We start from the raw sequence: 20,966 nt of genomic DNA, 5'->3' as shown, positions 1-20,966 counted from the left end.
GCAGGGGACAGAGCCACGGGAGCGCCATGGGGCAGGGCGCAGAGCCACGGGAGCGCCATGGGGCAGAGCACAGAGCCACGGGAGCGCCATGGGGCAGGGCACAGAGCCACGGGAGCGCCATGGGGCAGAGCACACAGCCACGGGGCAGAGTGCAGAGCCTGGTACTCTGCCAACCTGGCCAAGCACTACGAGTTTGTGGGGGCTACTGGTGCAATCAGGGGGCTGGGGGCTGGGGCCAGGGCTCCTGGGTTCTCACCAAGCTCTGGCGGGGAGACCAGGGCCCAGCCCAGCACGTACTTTAGCTCCTGGGCAATGGCTGCAATCTGCTCCACGCGGTCCTGGTGGGCGGCCAGGTCGCTCTCGAAGGCCTCGTGTTTGCGCATCAGCGCTCGCACCTCCATGAGCGAGGCCGACTCGTAGTCCCTCTGCGAGAGCATCTCCTCCTTCCCTGCAGGGCAGCACGGCCTGAGCCCCAGCGCTGCCCTCTGAGCCCCTGCCCTGCGTCGAGGGCACGGAGCAGGCAGCCGCCGAGCACAGAGTCCACCCCACCCTCGAGAGAGGGGGCAGGGCCTGGAGTAGCGCTTGCTGGAGTGGGGACAGGAGCAGACTCCTCTGGGGAGAGCCACAGTGGGGAGTCCCCATGCGGAGGGAGCCCTGAGGCAGGTGGGAGGTGCCTGGGGGGTTGGGGAGCCCTGAGGCAGGTGGGAGGTGCCTGTGGGGGGTGGGGAGCCCTGAGGCAGGTGGGAGGTGCCTGTGGGGGGGTGGGGAGCCCTGAGGCAGGTGGGAGGTGCCTGTGGGGGGTGGAACCCTGAGGCAGGTGGGAGGTGCCTGGGGGGTTGGGGAGCCCTGAGGCAGGTGGGAGGTGCCTGTGAGGGGGTGGAACCCTGAGGCAGGTGGGAGGTGCCTGTGGGGGGGTGGGGAGCCCTGAGGCAGGTGGGAGGTGCCTGTGGGGGGTGGGGAGCCCTGAGGCAGGTGGGAGGTGCCTGTGGGGGGTGGAACCCTGAGGCAGGTGGGAGGTGCCTGTGACGGGGTGGGGAACCCTGAGGCAGGTGGGAGGTGCCTGTGAGGGGGTGGGGAACCCTGAGGCAGGTGGGAGGTGCCTGTGGGGGGGTGGGGAGCCCTGAGGCAGGTGGGAGGTGCCTGTGGGGGGGTGGGGAGCCCTGAGGCAGGTGGGAGGTGCCTGTGAGGGGGTGGGGAGCCCTGAGGCAGGTGGGAGGTGCCTGTGAGGGGGTGGGGAACCCTGAGGCAGGTGGGAGGTGCCTGTGGGGGGGTGGGGAGCCCTGAGGCAGGTGGGAGGTGCCTGTGGGGGGTGGAGCCCTGAGGCAAAAGGCGGGTGCCTGTGGGGGATGGGGAGGCCTGAGGCAGGTGGGAGGTGCCTGTGGGGGATGGGGAGCCCTGAGGCAGGTGGGGGGTGCCTGTGGGGAGCCCTGAGGCAGGACAGCCTGGGGGGTCCCTGGCCTAGGCACAGGGGCTGATACCTCTGGTCCAGGACTCGTGCAGCGTTGCCTTCTGCTTGAACTTCTCGGCCAGGTGCTCCAGGCGCTCCAGGCGGCGGATCTCAGTCAGCAGCCACTCCTCATAGCCCTTCTCCGCCTGCTCCAGCCCCTTCCAGGCGTTGGCAATATCCTGCAGCCACCCCAGAGATGCGTGAGCCTGGGCACGACCCCCTCCTCCCACCCCCAGCGCTGGCACCCAGCCCCACCGTGCCCCGCCCCTGCCTGGCCTCTGGGGCGGCTGTACCACCCGCAGCCAGCCTGTGCCCACTTGCGGGGGGGCAGAAACACACGGCAGAGCCCCAGGACCTGGTCTTCACTGGCCCTGGATGCAGCAGCCTGGGTCCCAGAGCTGCTGACAAGCCCTGTGGTGGTTCACGTCCCATGTGCGTCCTCATCATCGTTAGTGCATGTGGCTCCTGTCTAATGGGCACAGCACACAGGGCTGCCCCCATGGGCACACCACCGGGGCTCCCCCCTGGGCACAGCACACAGGGCTCCCCCCCGGGCACGGTATCCAGGCTTCCCTGCCCCAGCACACCCTCCTTCGACAAGCATGTTAGGCCCCTGTCCCATGAGGTCTCTGCCCCCTGGCTGAGCCGTGCAGGCTCGCTGAGACAGGTGGGAGCCGAGCCAGCGCCCGTGGCTGGGTGGCAGCCCCCCAGGCCCCACGGCGGGCGCGTGGCTCACCGAGACCATCTTGCCCTCGGAGGGCATGAAGGCGGGCCGGTTGCTGAGGCGCAGCTTGGTCTGCAGGGTGTTGAAGTTGATCTCCAGCTGGCACTTCTCCTGCACGCGGGGCGGCTTGTGCACGCGGCGATAGTCCCGGAAGTCCTCCAGCTTGCGCTGCATGGCGCTCATGCTCTTCTCAGCCACGCGGTTCTCTAGCCAGGGGATAGTGCGGCGGATCCACTCCAGCAGCTGGGGAAGCCGGGGGAGGGGGGGGTCACCAGGGGAGCTGGTGTCTGTGCCAGCCCCACCCGACCCACAGGGCAGAGCCGCAGGCCCTTAGCGCCCCACTGCCCAGCCTGGCCCTCTGGCGTGGGGACAAGCAGCTGGGATGCAGTGCACAGCACCCCCTCCCGCGCCCCCCCACAAGCATTGATGCCGCTGCCCACCCATCCGGCCCGTATGTCCCCACTGCTCAGGGTCTGTGGCACGCCCACACTTCCTACTCCCCAGTGTAGTAACCCACCAGCCCCCGCCACCCTCCCAGAGCCAAGGGGAACCCAGAGACATGGCTGCCCACTCTGCCCCCTGCTCTGACCCACCAGATCCCCTCCCCTGCTGCAGCCAGGACAGACTCCCAGAGTCTGGAGGCCCACTGGGGCCTTGCTGTCTCGTTCCAGCACCCCAAGCTCTGGGGGCAAACCCCAGCAGGTGGTGGGGCGAGGGGTAGGGCGGCTCCAGGGTGGGGGCGCTGGTACCTCGCTGGCCAGCTTTTCATACTCCTCCATCAGCTTCTCATTCTCCTGGTTGACGGCCAGCACCTTGCAGATCCTGTTGGCAGCTGTCTCGGCCTGGGGGGTGGGGAGAAAACCATGTTACTTCTCGCTGGGGGCGGGCGGGGGGAGGTGCGAGCAGCCTGCACGCAGCCCTTCCCTGCCCCTGCCTGAGATCGGGGCCCAGCTGAGCATCCGTGGGGCCTTGCGGGACAGCTGTGCTGGGCCCTGCAGGGACCCTGAGCAAAGAACATACATAAGAACGGCCACACTGGCTCAGCCCAAGGGTCCGTCTGGCCCAGCGTCCTGTCTGCTGACTGAGGCCAGCGCCTGATGCCCCAGAGGGAGAGGACAGAACAGTAATCCCCAGAGTGGTCCTTCCCCTGACGCCCACCCCCAGCCTCTGACAGACAGGCCAGGGACACCGTTCCTGCCTACCCCGGCTAAGAGCTGTCAGTGGACCTGCCCTCCACGAATGTAGCTAATTCTTTTTTGAGGTCAGGGCCCGCTTGGGCAGGGCGCTGCACAGACCTGCCCCCCCCCCCGCCCCTTGAGCTGGGAAGCCCAGTTGTGCAAGCGCAACAGGATCCCTACATCGCCTGGGGTCTCCAGGGGGTGGGCAGCACACAGCCCCCCGCCACCGAGACTGCGGCAGCCCCAGCCCCACTGGCGCTGAGCACAGCCACGCACGCAGGCAGGTACCTGCTCTGCTCCTGCAAAGGCATGGTAGAAGCAGGACACGTAGGTCATGATGGCCTTCTCGTCGGGCTTGGGCGTGTTGACAATATCTGCAGAGAAATAAGAGCAGCTCAGTGCAGGGAGGTGCAGGGGTGACCTGGCCACACCCGCTTGCACACAGGAGTCACAGTGCCCCCAACACAGAACCCTACGTGGCCCTTGCAGCTCCCCTGTCCCCACCTCCTGGAACACATGTGCCCAGCACGCGCCTCCGAGCCCCAGCCCTTCCCTCGGGACATGCCTGTGACACAGCGGGAAGCTTTTGTAATATGTGTATGGGTCCTACGTGTGCCTCCGTTTCCTCCGGCACTCTGTGCAGCCTGCCAGTGGGGGCAGAGATGGGGTTTGCTCTCAGGGTTGGATCAGAAATGTACGTCGGCACAGCCACGGCTACCCAGGAGGTGACATAGCTAGACTCTCCACCCCTAGCATGCACAGGGCTGCGGGATGGAAGGCCGCTCCTGCTGCTCCCACCTCTCAGGGAGAGGCCTGGTACAGCGACAGGAACCCCCCTGTAGCGTAGGCTGTGTCTGCAATGATACCCGGCTGTGGCTGAAATAAAGGGACACCCAGCCCAGGAGACACGGGGTGAGCGTCACCTCCCAGCTCGGCTGGAGGGAGTGCACTCGTTAAGAAACTGGTGCACCCACAAGGGAGCCAGCAGGGCAATGCTAGCCCAGAGAGCCAGGGAGCTGAGAGGGGCGTAAAATAGCCCAGCCCTGCCTGGGAACAAGGACTGAGCTATGCCCAGAAGTCACAGAGCCAGAGCCTGGCCCAGGTGGTGACTACAGCTGTGCTGGCCAATTGCCTGGGGCCGAGCAGCTGGAGGGTGCTGGAGCCTTTATCTCCCTGTGCCAGTGCTTGCCAACCGGTGTTGCAGGGAACCCCGGGGTCCCGCAACGGGAAAATCGGGTCCCGCGAGAAATTCCATTACAACGACGTTGTGGGATTTAAGAAAAGGATAATTAATACGTAAGCGTTTATGAATGTTATTAAAAATAACTTTCGTGCACGCGTGTTTGCCACGGTAAGTGTCCCTGGGTAACGCCGGCGTAGCCAGCGAGCAGGGACGGTGCCGGCACTACACAGCTGGCCGTGGTGCAAGTGCCTCTTGTCCCCGTGCGCACGCTCCGGGGGCGTCGATCGCGTGGCGACTGAATGTGACTATCCCATAGGCGGCCGATAGTTTGTGCTTCAAAAGGTAACCAGGACAACTATAAATGGACTCTGGTCTGTTGTCTCCACTCCATACAGATGACTGTTCTTAGGGGTTCTGCAGAATTCTTTCGAGCTGAAAGGGGCTCGATGGCCAAATGACACGGGGAACCACCGCTCTGTACAAACCTCAGGCCTCCCCAGGGACTCCCACACCCTGCTCCTTTTGGAGCCGTGGCAGAGCCTAGCTGGGGTGTGACAAGGCTCTGCCAAGTCCATCTCAGCTGGACTCACAGGGCAGAGCTGGTGGGGTGAAGCTGGGAGGTCTGGTCATGTGTCCAGGCCGAGCCGACTCAGCCATGGCAGTGCTGTGGGTGGAAGGGACAAAGGGCTGGAGCTTCTCAGTGGCCCGGGGGCCCAAGGGAGAGCTGGGGGCCAGCAGCAGGGGTCCCCCCCGGACACTGGCAGCAGTGGGGAAAGCAGAGGGATGCCGCCCTCACTAGCTCTGCTCTCACTGCTCCTGGCTACGGCTGCCTTCCCACTGCTCCCGAGAGACACAGCTGAGAGCCCAGAAAGCATCCGTCTGCTTCCCCCACCACTGCTGGTGACCACCAGACCCCTTGTCCCCGAGGCTGCGTTGCTCGGGGCAGCAGGGGCAGGGAAGAGATGGGGATTGGGGCGAGCAGGGGGGAAGGAGTGGGGAGGGGCACAGATGTGGTTTTCTCAGCCCCCCCCAGGCTAGGTGTGGTGCAGGGAGGGGGCATGGGGGGCCGGTCACATGGCCAGCACCCCCCACCCCATGTCCCTCCTCAGCAGTGGCTCCTGTTGAAGGGTTAGGAGCTGGGATGAGGATTGGGAGCCCAGGGCAGGGTCGGCGCTGGGGCCCAGACCAGGTTCCAGTCAGGGCTGGGCGCAGGGCCAGGCCGAGCAGTGGGGGCCCAGACCCCTTTGTGCTGCATGGGAACAAGCGCCCAGACTCACCTTCCGCGTCCAGCATCTTGGGGATGTCCAGATACTTCTCAGCCACCTCGAAGGCTGTGTTGAGGTTCCCGATGGGGTCATCCTGGGCACAGAGGGGCAGAGCTATTGGACCGGCTCGGCGGCAGGCTGGGGCGGGGGCACGGGCTGCATGAGCCGCAGGGAAGACAGGACAAAGTGGGAGGGGATGGGGCCTCGCCAGGAGCAGGGCAGGAAGGGGGCCTGAGCCGTGCAGCAGGAGGCAGGCTGACCCGGTGGCAGTGAGCGGGAGGGCTGCTGATCCAAGCTTGGCTGGCGTGGCCCACGGGGATCTGGCAGCGAAGAAGCTGGACACCTTTGGGCCAAACAGCCGTGGAGGGCAGGAGGAAGAGCGGAAATGGGGAGCTCAGCAGTGCCCGGAAGCAGGGCCAATGCCCCTGGGGCGGAGGCCGGGCAGGGAGCTGCAGGGGAGGGGGCTGGGAGTAGAGGGAAGCAGCGGGGGGGATGGGGATGGGGCAGCTGGAAGCTGGGGGTGTCCCACCTTTCGGAGCTTGGCGTAGTCGATGAGGTCAGGCCGGTGGCGGTGGATCAGGGCGCACAGGGCCAGCCCATCCTTCCAGCTGCGCCGCGTCCAGGGCGAGGAGACGGAGAAGTCAGGTGAGCCTCGGCCATGCTCTCCGCCAGCTGCAGGCGCCATGCTAGGGCCTGGCAGTACCCGCGCAGCCCAGTCCTGCCTGGTGCTCCCTCCTCCAGTCCAGCTGCCAGGAGCTCCTTCACTCCAGCCAGTGCTGCTGGAGCTGCTGGCTCCTGGGAGCCCCAGCCAGCTCCACCCAGGAAGGCCGCAGGGGAAAGGCCCGATTCCCAGTGACGCCCCCCCTCCCCGCGGCGCTACCTACCTGATGTGGAAGTTCTGCACGTTGACGTTCCGGTACGGAGCCGTTTTCCTCTGGCACCACAACAGGAGCCCTTCCTTGGCCGAAGTCTCTGCAAGAGACCAGGCCGCCTGACTCAGACCCCACTGGCCCAGCCACATGGGGGGCAGAGGAGCAGATCAGCGCTGAGGTGATGCTATGGGAGACCCTGACCCATAGCCCTGAGTGGTGGATGCGTGGGGCAGCAGGGCCGTCTCAGACTCACAGAGGGCCCATCCAGAAGTGACCATGGGATCACCCAGTCTGCCCTGCTGCACAGCCCGGCCAGAGACCCTCACCCAGCTACGCCTGCATTGAGCTGCTTTTGGTAACGCAGTTCAGGCCTCAGGAGACTGACCTACTGTGAGACCCAGGCCAAGTACAGCTCAGGCCCACGGAATGGATTTGATACAACCCAAGGGTGACCCAGGCCCTGTGCTGCAATGGGAAGTGAGAGGTCCCTGCCAATGAGAGGGAACATTTATTTCTGACCCGAAATCCAGCCATCTGTTTAGACCCTGAGCCTGGGAGCAAGACATATCAGCCAGGCGGCCGAGCCAGAGGTTCTCTGGCCCACCTGGGAGCACTGGCCATCCTGTCTCCCGGCCTATCTCCAGCTGCCTCAGAGAGGGAAAGAAACACACCCAGACCGAGCCGGACAACTAGGAACTGGAGAAAGTTTCTGCCCTGCCCCTGTCCAGCTCCAGCCCTGTAGCATGAGACCAGATCGGAGGTGGGGAACCTCTGGCCCATGCACCAGATCTGGCCCCCTGCTTGATTTGATCCAACCTGCTGCGCGTCTGTGCCATGACCAAAAGCCCCAAGCCTCAGAGCCTCGCAAGCACCAGCTGGCCAGAGCAGGCCAAGCCTGGCACCCCACACTGAGTGCAAGTGAGGGTTTTCTTTAATTTTGACTTGTGCGTGGCCCCCACTGATTTTTCTGTGGGTCAGTGCCCCCCGGCCACGAAAAGGTTCCCCATCCCACACTGGTGTGGGTGTACACACCTGGGATGTACAGGGGGTATGTAAGGTGTAGGGGTGTACGCGGAGGGTGTGGTAAAGTGGGAAAGCCCCCACTTATTGGGTGGGTGAGCAATGATGGGGGCAGGAGGGATTGGGACACCCCCTCTTAACTGGCTCAGGCAGTGGACACACTGGCCTGGAGACTCTGGGCTCTAGGGGATGCACTCAGAGTGGGGGGGTCGCACACAGGCACTTGTCCTGTTCTGCCCCCCCGCCCAGCAGTAGGGTCCATGTTCGGGTTCTACTCCTAGCTGGAGCACCTGTCAGAGCAGAGTGAGCCCCTACACCCCGATCCCACGGGGGGTGCAGGAGCTAGGGCAGGGCACTGCCCATCCGGTGGCGTTGCTCCTTGGGCAACAATCACATTCCAGCATCCCGTTTTCCTGGTACAACCAAACCCCGACCTTGCTTTAAGTTTGATAAGAGGAAGCTGCATAGCAGATTTGGTGGTCCTAGATCTTATCCCTTCAGAGGAGCTCTGGAACCAGACTCAGCGATGGAGGTGCACGCGCACGTGCACACACACACACACTCAGATATATATGAGATATACAGAGTGCACAGTCTCTGGGATGCACGTATCAGGCTTATGAAGAAGTGTGTGTTTGTAGATAGCTCTGTATGGGGTGTTCCTTGGGGCTGCATGGGATGTGCAGCGTACAGGGGTGTGTACAAGGGATGTGCGTGGCGTGTGTAAGCAGATGGACGAGGTGCACAGTCTATAGGTGTGTGTGTGTGTGTGTGTGTGTGTGTGTGTGTAGTGTCCAGGAGACACGTGGGTCTGTGGCATAGGGGGCTCTGTAGGGACGTGGGCCAGAGACCAATGCAGATGGGTGTCTGCAGCACACAGCACGGGGTGGGTAAAGGGGTGGAGTCTGGCCCCACACGCACCTTCCACGGAGATGTCCTGGATGGCGAAGCGCAGGATAATTGTCCAGATCATCCCCAGAGTCATCTTCAGATTCCCATCCACGATTTCTGAAGGGGGCGGAGGGAGTCAGAGCTGGGGGTGGGGGCAGAGCGACAGAATGGGGGGCGGGTGAGGACAGGGAGGGCAATGGGGTGCACAGGGGTAGGGAGGTGGGGCTGGACAGATGGACAGACAGCAGGGAGCATATGTGGGGAAGCCAGACAGACAGAAACAAGCCCAGAGGCTCCTGATCCCCTTGCCCCGCCACCTGTGCTGCTCAGGGGTCTGCATGTCTCCAGCTCAGGCCCAGAAGTAGGGCTGCCCCCTCCACCCCCAAGACAGGGCTCTTCCCGACCAGGCTCCCCAGCCCCTCGTGGAGGGTGCGGCCGGAGCCTCCCCTCCCACCAACACGCACAGCACCCTCCTCCCAACCCCACAGCCGTAGGGCTGGGGGCCTGGCATCGCCGCGGTAATGGGGCGCACAGGAGGAGGCTGAGCCAGAGCTAGGAGCCTTCCTTGCCCCAGCCAGGGCTGCTGCCCTCCCCGCCCCACTCACCCTCCGCCCCAATGGAGACCAGCTTCACCCCTTTGCTGGCAATGAAGTCCAGCGCCTTGTTGACGTTGGCGATCTTGTGGAAACGCATCTTGCCCTTGTCTGGCTTTGGCAAACGCTCACCTGGGGGATGAGGGGAAACACCAGTCAGAGAGCCCCCCCCACTCCCCTCTCCACTCGTGGTGATGGGGTGAGGGGACCCCACACCTCCAATCACTGGGTCCCCTGCAGCCCCCGCGTGCCTGCAGCTCAACCCCCCCCCTCCACTCCCACATACCCTCCTCGCACGCTCCCCTCTGGGGGCAAAGTCGGTGGCAGACACTCCCCCAGCTCCACCACACAAAGCAAACACGCCCCCTCACCAGGCCCCCCCACCCGCAGCCACTGTGACACCCCCCGGCACATGACCCCGTTGGGGCCACATACCCAGCCACCACCGCCCTCCAGTGCCCCATCTCGTCTTCCCATGAACCTCCCCCTCGCTCCCCCGTGGCTCCTTGTCCCACTGGGGGCTCTGCATGGTTCCCACCCCCACCTGCACTCCCTCGGGGCCACCGTGGAGCCGCCCCGCCCACCCCTCCACCTTACCCGAGATCACCTCCAGCAGCAGCATGAGTTTCAGGCCGTTGCGGAAATCCTCCTCGATGTTCTCGATCTGGGTGCCGGCCTTGCGCAGGTGGGAGTTGCACCAAGCTGTGAATGTCTGCAGGAGAGGAGGGGTTGGTGGGGGCGGGGGGAGAAACCTCCACAGCTCCTGCCCCCCCGCCCCCGGAAACAGGACAGCCCAGCGGACAGGAGGTGGGAAGGGCTGGGCTACTCCCAGGCCAGCACCAGGGTAGGTGTAGGTAGGGACAGGCTGCCTTCCCCTCACTCTGCCTCCCATTTCTCACCCTCCCTGGGGTGCTCCCCTCTCGCTCCTCCGTGGTCACCCCACAGCATGTCCTGCTCAGCTCCCCGCACCAGCAGGATCAGCAGAGGGACCCAGCCCAGCCGGCTCTCGGCACATGCCAGACCCTGGGGAGAGGAGCAGAGCGGGGGCCCCGAGGAGCCTTGCAGCACAAGCCAGGCACAGACTAGACCCTCCAGCCTCACTGACTTCTAAAATCCCTAGCCCTGCTGTGGGGGATGGACACCAAGCTCTGCCCATAAGCCAGCCCCAGCCCTGGAATCACTGACCTCTGACCCCAACCCCAGCATTGGCATGCCCTGCCCTTAACCCTGCCCCCTGCCAGTCCAGGGGAGTCCCACACCTAACCCCAGGGGTGGCCAGTCCTGCCACTAGCCCCCCACATTCTCACTGTAGGCCAGCCCCACCCCAAATCCCCTCTTGCTGAGCCCTCCCCCTCCCCCTTCCCTCCCAAACCCCAGGGACCCCAAAACTGCCACACCCTCCATCTCCTGCTTCGCGCACTGCTGCCCCCACGGCCTCCAGGCTCCCTGACCTCTGCTACTAACACATGTGCATGCGTGTGTCCCTGCTCGTGCTGCTGGTGTGTGCGTGACCCTGCACACGTCACCACCCCATATTTAGCCCAGCCTGGGAGCCAGGATGTCTGGGAGGGGAAGGGGTGAGCGAGTCAGGCCTACAGCAATCCTTGACTCTGCAGATCTGCATGGTTGGGGAAGGGATGTACCCGGGCATCCCAGCAGGGTGAGCTCATGATCTGCAGGCTGCAGCCAACGGGCAGTGGCTAGCTGGCTGCCACCAGTGTCTCCGAGAAGGGACAGTGAGGAATTCTGGCACCCCGTCCCCCCAACTTCCACAGTACAGATTGCTCCAGCTCCTGCTCCCGAACCACTGGCCCAGGGGGTGCAGGGGATGCTCCCCTCCTCCTTCCCTGAAGCCAGGATGCAGCCTCATTCCTGGCTGGAGCACAGCAGGGGGAGGGTACGCCTGTTCTCGCCCCCACCCCCACCTCCAGCCACCCCAAACAGAGCAGCTGCTGGGATTCAGCCTCTGGGATTTCCTTGGAGGGCGGATGGGTGGGATGAGACCTGGGTGGCTCGAACAATGGTCCCACACTCCCCCTGCCCCCCTCTCCCTGAGCAGCAGAGTATCCCAGGGTGCCTCCCACTCTGTGTGCGCCCTCCTGCCCCCAGCATCCTAACCCTGGTGGGGTCATGCCACCCAGGGGCTTTCCTGGTCCTCCAGGGTAAGAGTGCACCTTTGGGCTTAAATGGGAGCCGAGAAGCCCAGGATTCCAGGAACTGGGGGTTGATGGGAAAGGTTCGGTAGCAAGACAGCTGCCGTGAAACTGCAGAGGTTGATAGCACTGGGCGTGGAGGTCTGCAGAGCCCCCCCATAAAGTACGTGGCGCATAGGGGAGGAGTGTGTGCGTGCACAGACCCCTGTGCTTGGGGGAGGGGTGTTACGCAGAGGGGCTGGCCGTTAGAACAGGTCCACGGCTGTGAAGATTTGGGCATTGTTGCACGTGTTACATCCTGGCCCCAACGCTCTCCCTCAGATGGCGTGTGTGTTTGCAGGAGCGGTGGTGGCCTCTCTCTCACACACCCAGAACTGATTCAAGCCAGCACAGGTGACAATGCGCTAATGCCCCGCAGCTTTAAGTCCCTGTTGCACAGCTGTGAATTCCTCACACTGTGGGGGCGGGGGGGTGCAGGATGTAGCCAGGCTGGTGGGGGGCAGGGCAGGATGTCCCCAGCTGGCTGGATTATCTAGGGTCACCTAAACTGTCCCTTAGAACCACCCCCCACCTTGCACTCTCTTCCTGGCCCATACCCCATGGGGCAGGATTGTCTGGACAGCGTATTCCAGCTCTGGGGTGTGGCTCACTGCCCTTTCGATGGTTTAACTGCCTGTGGAGACCCTGCTGTGCACTGGCCCTGCAGAGGACCCCTGGCCCCGCACACCCCTCTCCCCAGCAGCACAACGCAACAGTTGAGCAAGATCAGTTTCCAGGGGCACAAAAGGGAGAGCCTGAAAATTCTCTGCCGGGGGCAGCGCGATGGGAAGCCCTGGCTCACACCCAGCACAATCTCCTGGCTTCCGGTTGAAGGGTCCCAGCGACGGGAGGCAAAAGATGCCACTTCCTGAAGCAAAGAGAAGGTTTACAATGGGGTGGGGAACCTCTGACCTGCAGGCAGGATCCGGCTCCCCACTTAATTTGATCCGGCCTGCCGCGAGGCTCCCTGCTGCAGGCTGGAAGCCCTGTGCTGCAGAGCCTGGTGAGCACCATCCGGCTGGACGGGGCAAGCCCCAGCCCCCCGCCCCCAACTTGTGGGGAGTTGCTTTTCCACTTGAGTGCGGCCCCTGACTGGTTTTTCTGTGGGTCGATGTCCCCTGACCGAAGAAAGGTTCGCACTTGGGTTTAAAAGATGTAGCAAACTCAATAGGAATGTAAAACCCCTCTCATTGGTTAACCTAAGCAGAAGGGGCTTGCTGGAAGCCTCTATGGCTCATGGAAGAACTTCAAAGATTGTGGCAGCCTAATGAGATAGACTGAGGGGGGAGAGTTTCCAGCTGGATGGAGTCAAGATCTACAGGACATTTGTATCTTTACTGTCACCAGAACACTCCCCACTGGAGATGACCACCAGCATACAGAAGAGGAGCAGTCATTGTTAAGAGCCTTGCTGGGTGACAGTAGCATCAAGGGCCGTCACAATGGCTGCTGCCAAGACCCAGAGTGAGGGGCAGTCTACCCCGTATAGCTTGTGGGCTCCAAGAAGGGCTGGGACTTGTCAGGGCCAGGAATACAACCCAGGAGGCCTGGCTTCGCAGCCACCCACAGCTGTAACCCACCAGACCACCTCTCCTCCCGACACAGGGGACAGAACCCTGCTGTTGTGACTCCCTGACCAGCATGCTGCCTCAAGCTGTCACGACCTGAGCTCCCGGCGCAGACAGACCCAGCTCCGAAGACGCCCGCTGGATGATTTATAAATAGAGTCGCCCTGTGTCATTGCAGCATTTTCTCCAGCTCGGCCACGGGGTTATATTTAGGATTTCACAGCCTCATCCGAAGGCCAAGCTGCCAGCTCCCGCACCCAAGCAGGCCCCCGAGGAGTGACCGGGGCTGTGCACTCCCCTTCGGCTCTGCTGGAGGGCTTAGTGGATGACTCACAGGTGTGGAGCAGGTGCCTTCTGAGCATCCACTCTCAAGCCAGGGTGACGATGAACTCTTAAGGGAGCCATGATGATCTAACGGCTTACACATTGCACCTGGTAACAGGATGCCTGGCTTTCGGCCCTGGCTCAGCCACTGGCCTTGTGCAAACTCTGTTCCTTTTGGTGCCTGCTTTTCGTAGATTTCAAGGCCAGAAGGGACCACTGAAGCACACAGCCGGCCGGCCTGTATCTCCCCCCCAGAGACTGGCCCCCAGACACCCCTGCATTCAGTGCAGGCAGTTGTGTGGCTTTCAGAAAGGCAACTGGCCTGTAGCTGCAGACCCTGCCCTGCCGTGGGGGTTCATTCCACTGGATAATCACCCTCTTCCAGAAACATGGGCCTTATTTCTCATTTGAGGTTGTCTTGCTTTTATGCCCTGCCAGGTACGCCCAAAGCTTCAATACTGTGTGCAGGCCTGGTTGCCCCATCTCAAAAAAGATACATTGGAAAAGGCGCAGAAAAGACCAATGAAACTGATTAGGGGTATGGAACAGCTGCTGTCTGAGGAGACCTTAAAAAGACTGGATTTTTCCAGCTGGTGAAAGAAACAACTAAGCGGGCATATGATAGAGGTCTATAAAAGTGAAGACAGTAGCAAAGGAGATGTTAGTGCCTCTGTGATGTAACACAAGAAGGAGGGGGCGCCAAATGAGATCAGTAGGCAGCAGATTTAAAACAAAAGTATTTCACCCAGCGCACAGATGACCTGTATCAGAGAGGGAGAACAAGGAGTCTTGTGGCACCTTGTAGACTAACAGATATTTTGGAGCATGAGCTTTCGTGGGCAAAGACCCACTTCATCAGATTATTCTTTGCCAGAGCGCATCCTGAAGGCCAGGAACAGGGTTCTAAAAAGAGCTAGATAAGTCCATGGAGGTCAGGTCCATCGAGCGCTGTGAGGATGGACAGGGACGGTGTCCCTTGGCCTCTGTTTGTCAGAAGCTGAGAATGGAGAACAGGAGATCACTTGATCGTTGCCTGTTCTGTTTCTGAAGCACATGGGATTGGCCAGGTCGGCAGACACCATGCTGTGCTTCAGGGACCATTGGTGTGACTGACCCAGTACGGCTGTTCTGATTGCTCTTGTTCTGCCATCTCTGCTAGATTAAAGGGCCCTCTCGTGCTGAAGGTTTTCTCCCCATCCTGGGACACCTGATCAATCACCTCTCAAGCAGCTCTTGGAGGAGCAAAACAGACGGAGCTCTGTCAGTCTCACAATGGGGCCAGTTCGCTGGCCCTTGAATCATTAGCAGTGGGTGGCTCTTTTCAGCACCCGCTCCAATTTCTCAGCAGTCTGTCTGAAGTGTGGGTCCCAGTGCTGTGCACGGTCACCCAGTACCAGCCTCATCAGTGCCATGTCTAGAGGGGAAAGCACCTTCTACCTGCTCCTGGTTATCCATCCAAAGGCCACGTTCGCTGTCGTGCCAGTCACGCTGGGGGCCTGTGCTGAGTCCCTCTTCCACCCTGACCCCCTCTGCTTCCCAGGACACTGTCCTGATTCTGCGGTGTGTTGCCTGTCCTCCCTGCTCCACCCGCTCACGTGGGCTATAACTCTGCATGTGGCTGGAGTATTCAGATCCCGGGGGCTCGAAAAGCCCCACTTTACCAGGCGATCCTGGCTGCTCTGGGGGGATGGCCTGTCCTGACCACGCCCCCATCCTTGTGCCACATGCAGACTTCCCCAGCAGTGAGGTGATATTTACTTCCCCACCCTGGGTGAAAATGTTAAGCAGACCTGGCCTAGAACAGACCCTGCAGAACCCCACTAGCAAAACAGCCCTGCCCCTACTCCTGCTGCTGACTCTCTGTTCTTGGAGGCCGGGGCAGACTCAAATGCCTCTGTGCAGGCCCAGCCCTACCAGGGGACGGTGCCACGTGGGTTTCCTACACATGAGCTCTCAGGTTAGGGGCTGCTGTGGTCCTGGGATATGTGGATGAGGGTGGGCAGTGCAGGCAGCCGTGGCAGAGCCCCTGGGCACACTGTGAGAGTCTGGGGAGGGGCCCCTGGTGCCACAGGAATGGCCCCCAGGCCAGACACTAAAGTAGCCCTGCGATTCTGAGGGGGGCAGGGGGGCTGGATGCTGAGCTAGAGGCGCTGCCATGGGGAGATCTCAGACCTAAGGAGCCTTGTGATGCTTACAGACAAGAGCTGAGCAGGGCCAGGAGCCGACACTGCACGCACCCACCCCAGGAAAGAGGGGCAAATGGTTGGTGGGGAGGTGGAGTCTCCCGTGGGGCAGCTCCCCCGGGTACAGGTGCTGACCAAACTGCCCGGCAGAGCTGTGTGCACAGTGAGAGGCACAGGCTGCCCCCAGGAACTCAGCTGCATAGACAAAGGGCAGGCAGCAAACAGCAGCATCAAGAAAAGAAGGAACTCGTGCAAGGCCAGAAGAAAGGTGGGAATAGAACCCACGAGTCATGAGTCCCACCCCTCCTCCATCCCTAGGTCCTAAACCCCTCCGAGGGCTAAGGGGAAAACCCAGGGGTCCCGGCTCGGAGCCCCTCGGCTCTAACCCCTAGACACCGGTCCCCTTGCAGAGGGGGGTTTAGAAGCCAGGCCCAGGCCTAGCTGGGGCTAGAGCAGTACAGCGACGGCCACCGGAGATGAGACCAAAACACCCTGCGCGGTGTAGCTCCCGGAGCAGACACAGCTGCGCAGATGGACGGGGGTGGTGGTGTCAACACACCCTTTGTTTGGGAAGGGGCTCCCGTCCCCTTTGTCGGTGTAGGCCACATCTGCGGGGCTCCTGCTTTTGCTCCCAACTCCTACCCCACCACTCCCCCAGCCATGCGCTCTGCAGGGCCCCTGCTCACCCAGCGGGCATCTACCTGGGCCGCAGGAGCCACAGCACAGCCGGATTTCCGCTGGCATTGGGAAGCTCCGTCCTGTGCCTGCCAGCAGGGCTGGGAGCCTCTGGGGCTAATCCTTTGTTAGGGCAGCAGTATTTGTGGCTCATTCCCTGCTATTTACAAGGGCTTAAGGGATTTGGCTCCAGCTAACACAGTCACACCGTGATTCTCAGACTTTTGTGCCCCTGAGTGCGACCGGCAAACCAACACGTTCTGTATTTAACACCGCTAGGAACGCTGGAGGCGCAGCAGGATGTGGGGGAGGCTGACAGCTCGCAACCCTCCCTAGAGTAGCCTCAAGGCCCCCAGCTGGAGAAACTGCCACTGTCTGAGCGTCTGCCCTCCCTGTGGGTGCTGGTAAACATCCTGGGAGCTGACACCGGCCAAGGGGCTTCCCCAGCTACACCCACTGCAGCAGCATCCAGCCAGCCAGCTACCCTCACACACCCACCCACAGCCGTCTGCTTCCAGCCAGGCCCAGGCAACCCCTCCAGCCAAGCAGCCGTCCCCACTTCCCCGTCCATCTAGCCAATCAGCCAGCTTTCCTCCTTCCCCACCCCTGCTCCAGTCCTTTCTCTGTCCATCGCACCCTTATGCCCATCTTCCAATCCGCTGCAGGGGCCAGGGAGAGCTTGGTGCTCCCAGCAAGCCTCCAGTGCCCTGCCCAGCTCATCTTTTGGCCAACGTGGCTCCTCCTGACACCCAGGCTCTCCAGCTTTCATGCCCTCTGCTCGGGTCACTCCCCTGATGCTCAGCCAGGCAGACCTCCCCCCCCCGGCTCCAGCCCGTTGCTCAAGGAACTGTGTGGTTACACCCAGCCGCCTCCCAAGCACCCAGCACTTGAGCATCCCCAGGGCAAATCCCTCCCCACTCCTTTCCCAGTCCTGGCTGTACCCAGCTTAGGGATCCCCCACTTCCATCTTCCAGGTGAGACCGGTGGCTGTGCTGGAAAAGACCAAGGTTGTGCAGAATGGCTGGCCGGAGGCTGAGGCAGCCCCCAAGACTCAGCGGGGTGGCAGGGGGCTGGACCTTGATCCAGGCCTGGCGATCCCAGCATGGGAGGGAACTCAAGAATCTCACAAACGCTTAGCAGGGCCGCAGGCTGGGAGCAGATGCTGGACAAATCCACTCTGGTATAAAGGCAGATATTAAGTGGGGGCGGGGGATTCCCCCCGGCGCAGCTTCCCCTCTTCTGGGGGAGGAGCTCCTCCAGGACCTGGGGGCTTTAAATCCAGGCCAGAGGGCGCTAAACTTTGGTTCTCCACCAGACTGGGGCTGGAGGCAGAAACAGCCTTGAGGAAGGTGCTGCAGGGGAAGGGGGTTGGACTGTGATTTACAGGGCCCTTAGCACAGACAGGCACTCCTGTACCAGAACAGCAGCACCCTCCCAGACCTGCTGATTGTGGTCCCGCCCCACACACCCCAGCCCTTTGCACAGCCATTTCCACTGCCTCCACTGGCCTCTTCACCCTGGGGAGGGGGAGTGCACAAGAACAGGGGAGTCTGGGTACAGTCACCCTGCAGGCCAGCTGCCTGGGGCTTTGCAGAGCTATGTACAGTCAGCTTGGGAGCCGGCCATGTGGGGCTCTGCAGAGCTGTCTGGGTACAGTTGGGCTGTGAGCCGGCCATGTGGGGCTCTGCAGAGCTGTCTGGGTACAGCCGGGCTTTGTGACACCTGTGACAGGGAGGCTGGGAAACCCCTCTCCCAAAAGGTCTCTGCAAACCTCTGTCTGAGGACAGCACTAGGTCCTAGCCTACCGACAGCAAACCCGAGGCAGGGACCAGCGCGAAGTCACTCAGGAAAAGTGTGGAGAACCCAGGGGTCCTGAATTCCACCCGCCTCATCCCCATTCTAAACCACATATCCCCGCCGAGGCCTGGGAGCAGAGCCCAGGAGTCCCAGTGCCCGGGGTCCTAACCACTAGATCCCACTTCCCTCAGACCCGCACTCCAGCCTCCCTCTTCTCCTTCAAGCACACACTATATTCCCTCAGGCCCCCCACTCTGCCCATGGGAGCAAGTGTCCTGCCCCCCATCTGTCTTTGTATTGATTCACAGTCCCTTGCAGACCTCTTTAAATAGCTTCTCCTGAAGGACCCCAGCAGCAGGGCCCACCCAGGCTGCGGGCCTGCTCCAGCCCCCACCCCAGCCCGCCCCCTCTGCCAGGCCATAGCCTAATTAAGAGGTGTCCTCTTCCAAAATACCCACATGAGCTCACCTCACCCGGGAAGCAGAGGGGACAGCCGGGGGGGGCGAGGGGCAGTTTATTATAGAAACCGCCTTACAAGGACAAGGCGTCTGGAATAGCAGCAGCTAACTGATCCCCCTTCCCAATCCCCCAAACCACTTGCCTCAGCAGGAACTGCTTCCCAAGCTCATGTAACTATCTCTGGTCTGCAAATGAGGGTGTGAGGGGCAGACAATCCGCTCCTCTGGCCTATTCTCTATGGAGGTAGGGCTGAGGAGCCCCGGCGGGGCTAGGCATACACAGACCCAGGACAGGAGGACGGTCCCTGCCCCACACAGCATACAACTTAATCAGCCTCTCTGACGTGCAAATCCTCCGACAGGCTGCATGGAGCCTGGGGACCCCGAGGCGGGCAGGTTCTCAGAGGAAACAACCGGGCACGTCACCTGTCTGTATTGTGTCGGCCCCCTCCCGAGCACTGACCCGCTGGGGTGCATGTGCGCGTGCACACACACACACACACACACACACACACACACACACAGGCACACAGGCACACCGAGCACTGATATGGCAGAATACACACACACACACACACTCACACTCACACATGCACACCCTGTGCACTGGGCCCTCCTCTGACATCTCCGCACAAGAGTCTAACAGAGCCAGTGCAAACTCCCACAGGCCTGGCCCAGCTGCCAGTTGCAAGAGAGACAGCCTGGAGGTGCCCCAGCTGCACAGAAGAAGGGTAGAGCCCTGCAAGGACCGTATAATCTGGCCCTAGACAAAGCACTTTCCTGACCGCAATCGCTAGAGTTCAGGGTGTAGCACCCAACTCAGCTGGGGGCCAAACCCCTCTGCCTGCTCTCCTCTGTCCTGACCCCGTACCGCTGTTCTGCACACCCAGCTTCACTGCTAGCCTGAAGCAGGGAATGCCGTAGGCTAAGAACTGTGGGGTCAAAGAGACAGCAGGCGAAAGTGGAGCAGGGACCGGCAAGCACCTGCCTGGAGAGGGGGGACTTTTGGCTCGGGTGGGCCTGTGTGAGTGGGTGGTACTTGCAGGGCTCAGGGCAGGACTGGGTGGGCCGGGTAAGGGCTGGCAATACCCAGCCTGCAGCTCGACTCATAACAGCACCATTCTGTGGGGACCTGTGCCAGCAGAAAGGGCTGAATTCTGATCTCCAGGGTCACCCCAGACCGCAATGCAGCCAAGGCCAGATTCTGATCTCAGCTTCCCCAGGGCCAGTCCAGAGTCAGCCAGGGAATCCCTGAGTTACGCTGCTGTAGGGAGGATCAGGACCTGGCCCAGCCTTACATCCTGACCTTTACACTGGAGGCAGCTATTTCAAGGAGGTGGCATTCTCCCACAGTGATGTGCCCCTAGCTGGCCAGCGCTCCCTGCCAGGAGGGGCAGCCTGGCCATCCCCTGGCCCAGGGGCTCCAATAGCCTTTCCCCACCTGACGTAGCTATGCCACCTCCCTGGGAACACAGTGCCAGGTTAGAGCCTGCTGTTATGGCCCAAAGAGGCACAAGTGGGAGGGGCTGGGCAGCGTTCCCTGTAAACTGAGAGCTTGTAGGCAGGAGCTATTTCAGTGCAGCCTGGCTGATTAGCACAGTGCCCACAGGTAGGTTTTGTTTCTCCTGGTGGTGCACTTTTGCACACGCCTCAGTGCAGATAAAATTTATTCTGCACATGGATGGAAAAAATCCACACATGACTGGATACGGTCAGAGGGAACATTGGCCCTGGGGATGAGGGTGAGGGCTGGTGTGAGGAAGGCATATCTCCCCTTGCCCCGTTCCCACCTGCTCAGAGCCACTGCCGCAAAAGCAGGAGAGGGGAGAAAGACCCCGATGGGCTGGGCTGGGCTGGGCTGGGCTGGGCTGAACCAAAGGGAAGAGACCTGCACCCGATGGAGATCGAGGGGAACAGCATTGCGTACGCCTGCCCGAGGCAGCCCCTGGTCTGTGGTGCTGGGACAAGGGGTCTGGGTTAGCACCCTGAGCTGTGCTCAGCTCTGGCATGCCTGGGCCCGATCCAACCCGGGCAGATGAACATGGAGTTGGACAGAGGTTCCTGGGACGGGGGCACAGAATTCACTAGGCCTGATTCAGCTACCGCTCACCTCAGGGACACTGTACCAATTGCCAGGGAGACAGCCCAGAGGGGTTGCAGGCTCAGACCAGGATCAGGCCCACTGCTGTGTGTGTCAGAGTGAGGCTGTCCGGTTTGGTGTCTGCAGGGGGGACTGTTGTCAGTGTGAGGGGACTTGTAGGTTATTGCATGTCCAGGGCTGCTCTGTGTGGGAGAGAGTGGTTGTGGGTCAGCATATGCAGGGGGCCCGTTGTGTGTGTGTGTGTGTGAGAGAGGGATGTTTGTGGGTCAGAGAATGCAGGGGGGCTGTTGTGGCAGTGGGAGGAGAGTCATTGTGGGCCAATGTAGGCAGGCGACTGGTGTGTGTGTGTGTGTGTGTGAGGTGGCTCTTGTGGGTTAGTGTATGTAAGGAGGCTGCTGGATGTGGGGCTGTTGTGGGTCAGTGTATGCAGGGAAGCTGTTGTGTGGGAGGGGGGTTGTTGTGAATCAGTGTGTGCAGGGGGGTTGTTGTGGTTCA

At 61.7% G+C, this 20,966-nt stretch overlaps 1 protein-coding gene across 1 annotated transcript in view; it reads right to left on the bottom strand.

Moving 5' to 3' along the window:
- The window catches only part of ACTN3 (actinin alpha 3), a 33,779-nt gene that overhangs the window by 11,227 nt on the left and 1,586 nt on the right, over positions 1–20,966 (bottom strand). The window contains exons 2-12 of the mRNA XM_075005259.1: positions 9,771–9,885; positions 9,186–9,305; positions 8,611–8,697; positions 6,682–6,769; positions 6,327–6,405; positions 5,810–5,891; positions 3,638–3,723; positions 2,921–3,013; positions 2,184–2,414; positions 1,479–1,626; positions 298–448 (exon numbers count right to left, since the gene is read on the bottom strand). Of these exons, the coding sequence (XP_074861360.1) occupies positions 298–448; positions 1,479–1,626; positions 2,184–2,414; positions 2,921–3,013; positions 3,638–3,723; positions 5,810–5,891; positions 6,327–6,405; positions 6,682–6,769; positions 8,611–8,697; positions 9,186–9,305; positions 9,771–9,885 (1,280 nt within the window). The remainder of the gene's footprint in view (positions 1–297; positions 449–1,478; positions 1,627–2,183; positions 2,415–2,920; positions 3,014–3,637; positions 3,724–5,809; positions 5,892–6,326; positions 6,406–6,681; positions 6,770–8,610; positions 8,698–9,185; positions 9,306–9,770; positions 9,886–20,966) is intronic.

The sequence above is a fragment of the Carettochelys insculpta genome, chromosome 11 (assembly GCF_033958435.1).
Source record: "Carettochelys insculpta isolate YL-2023 chromosome 11, ASM3395843v1, whole genome shotgun sequence".
Lineage (NCBI taxonomy): Eukaryota > Metazoa > Chordata > Testudines > Carettochelyidae > Carettochelys > Carettochelys insculpta.
Note: the sequence above shows the minus strand (reverse complement) of the source record. Positions and strands in the feature narration are given on the sequence as shown.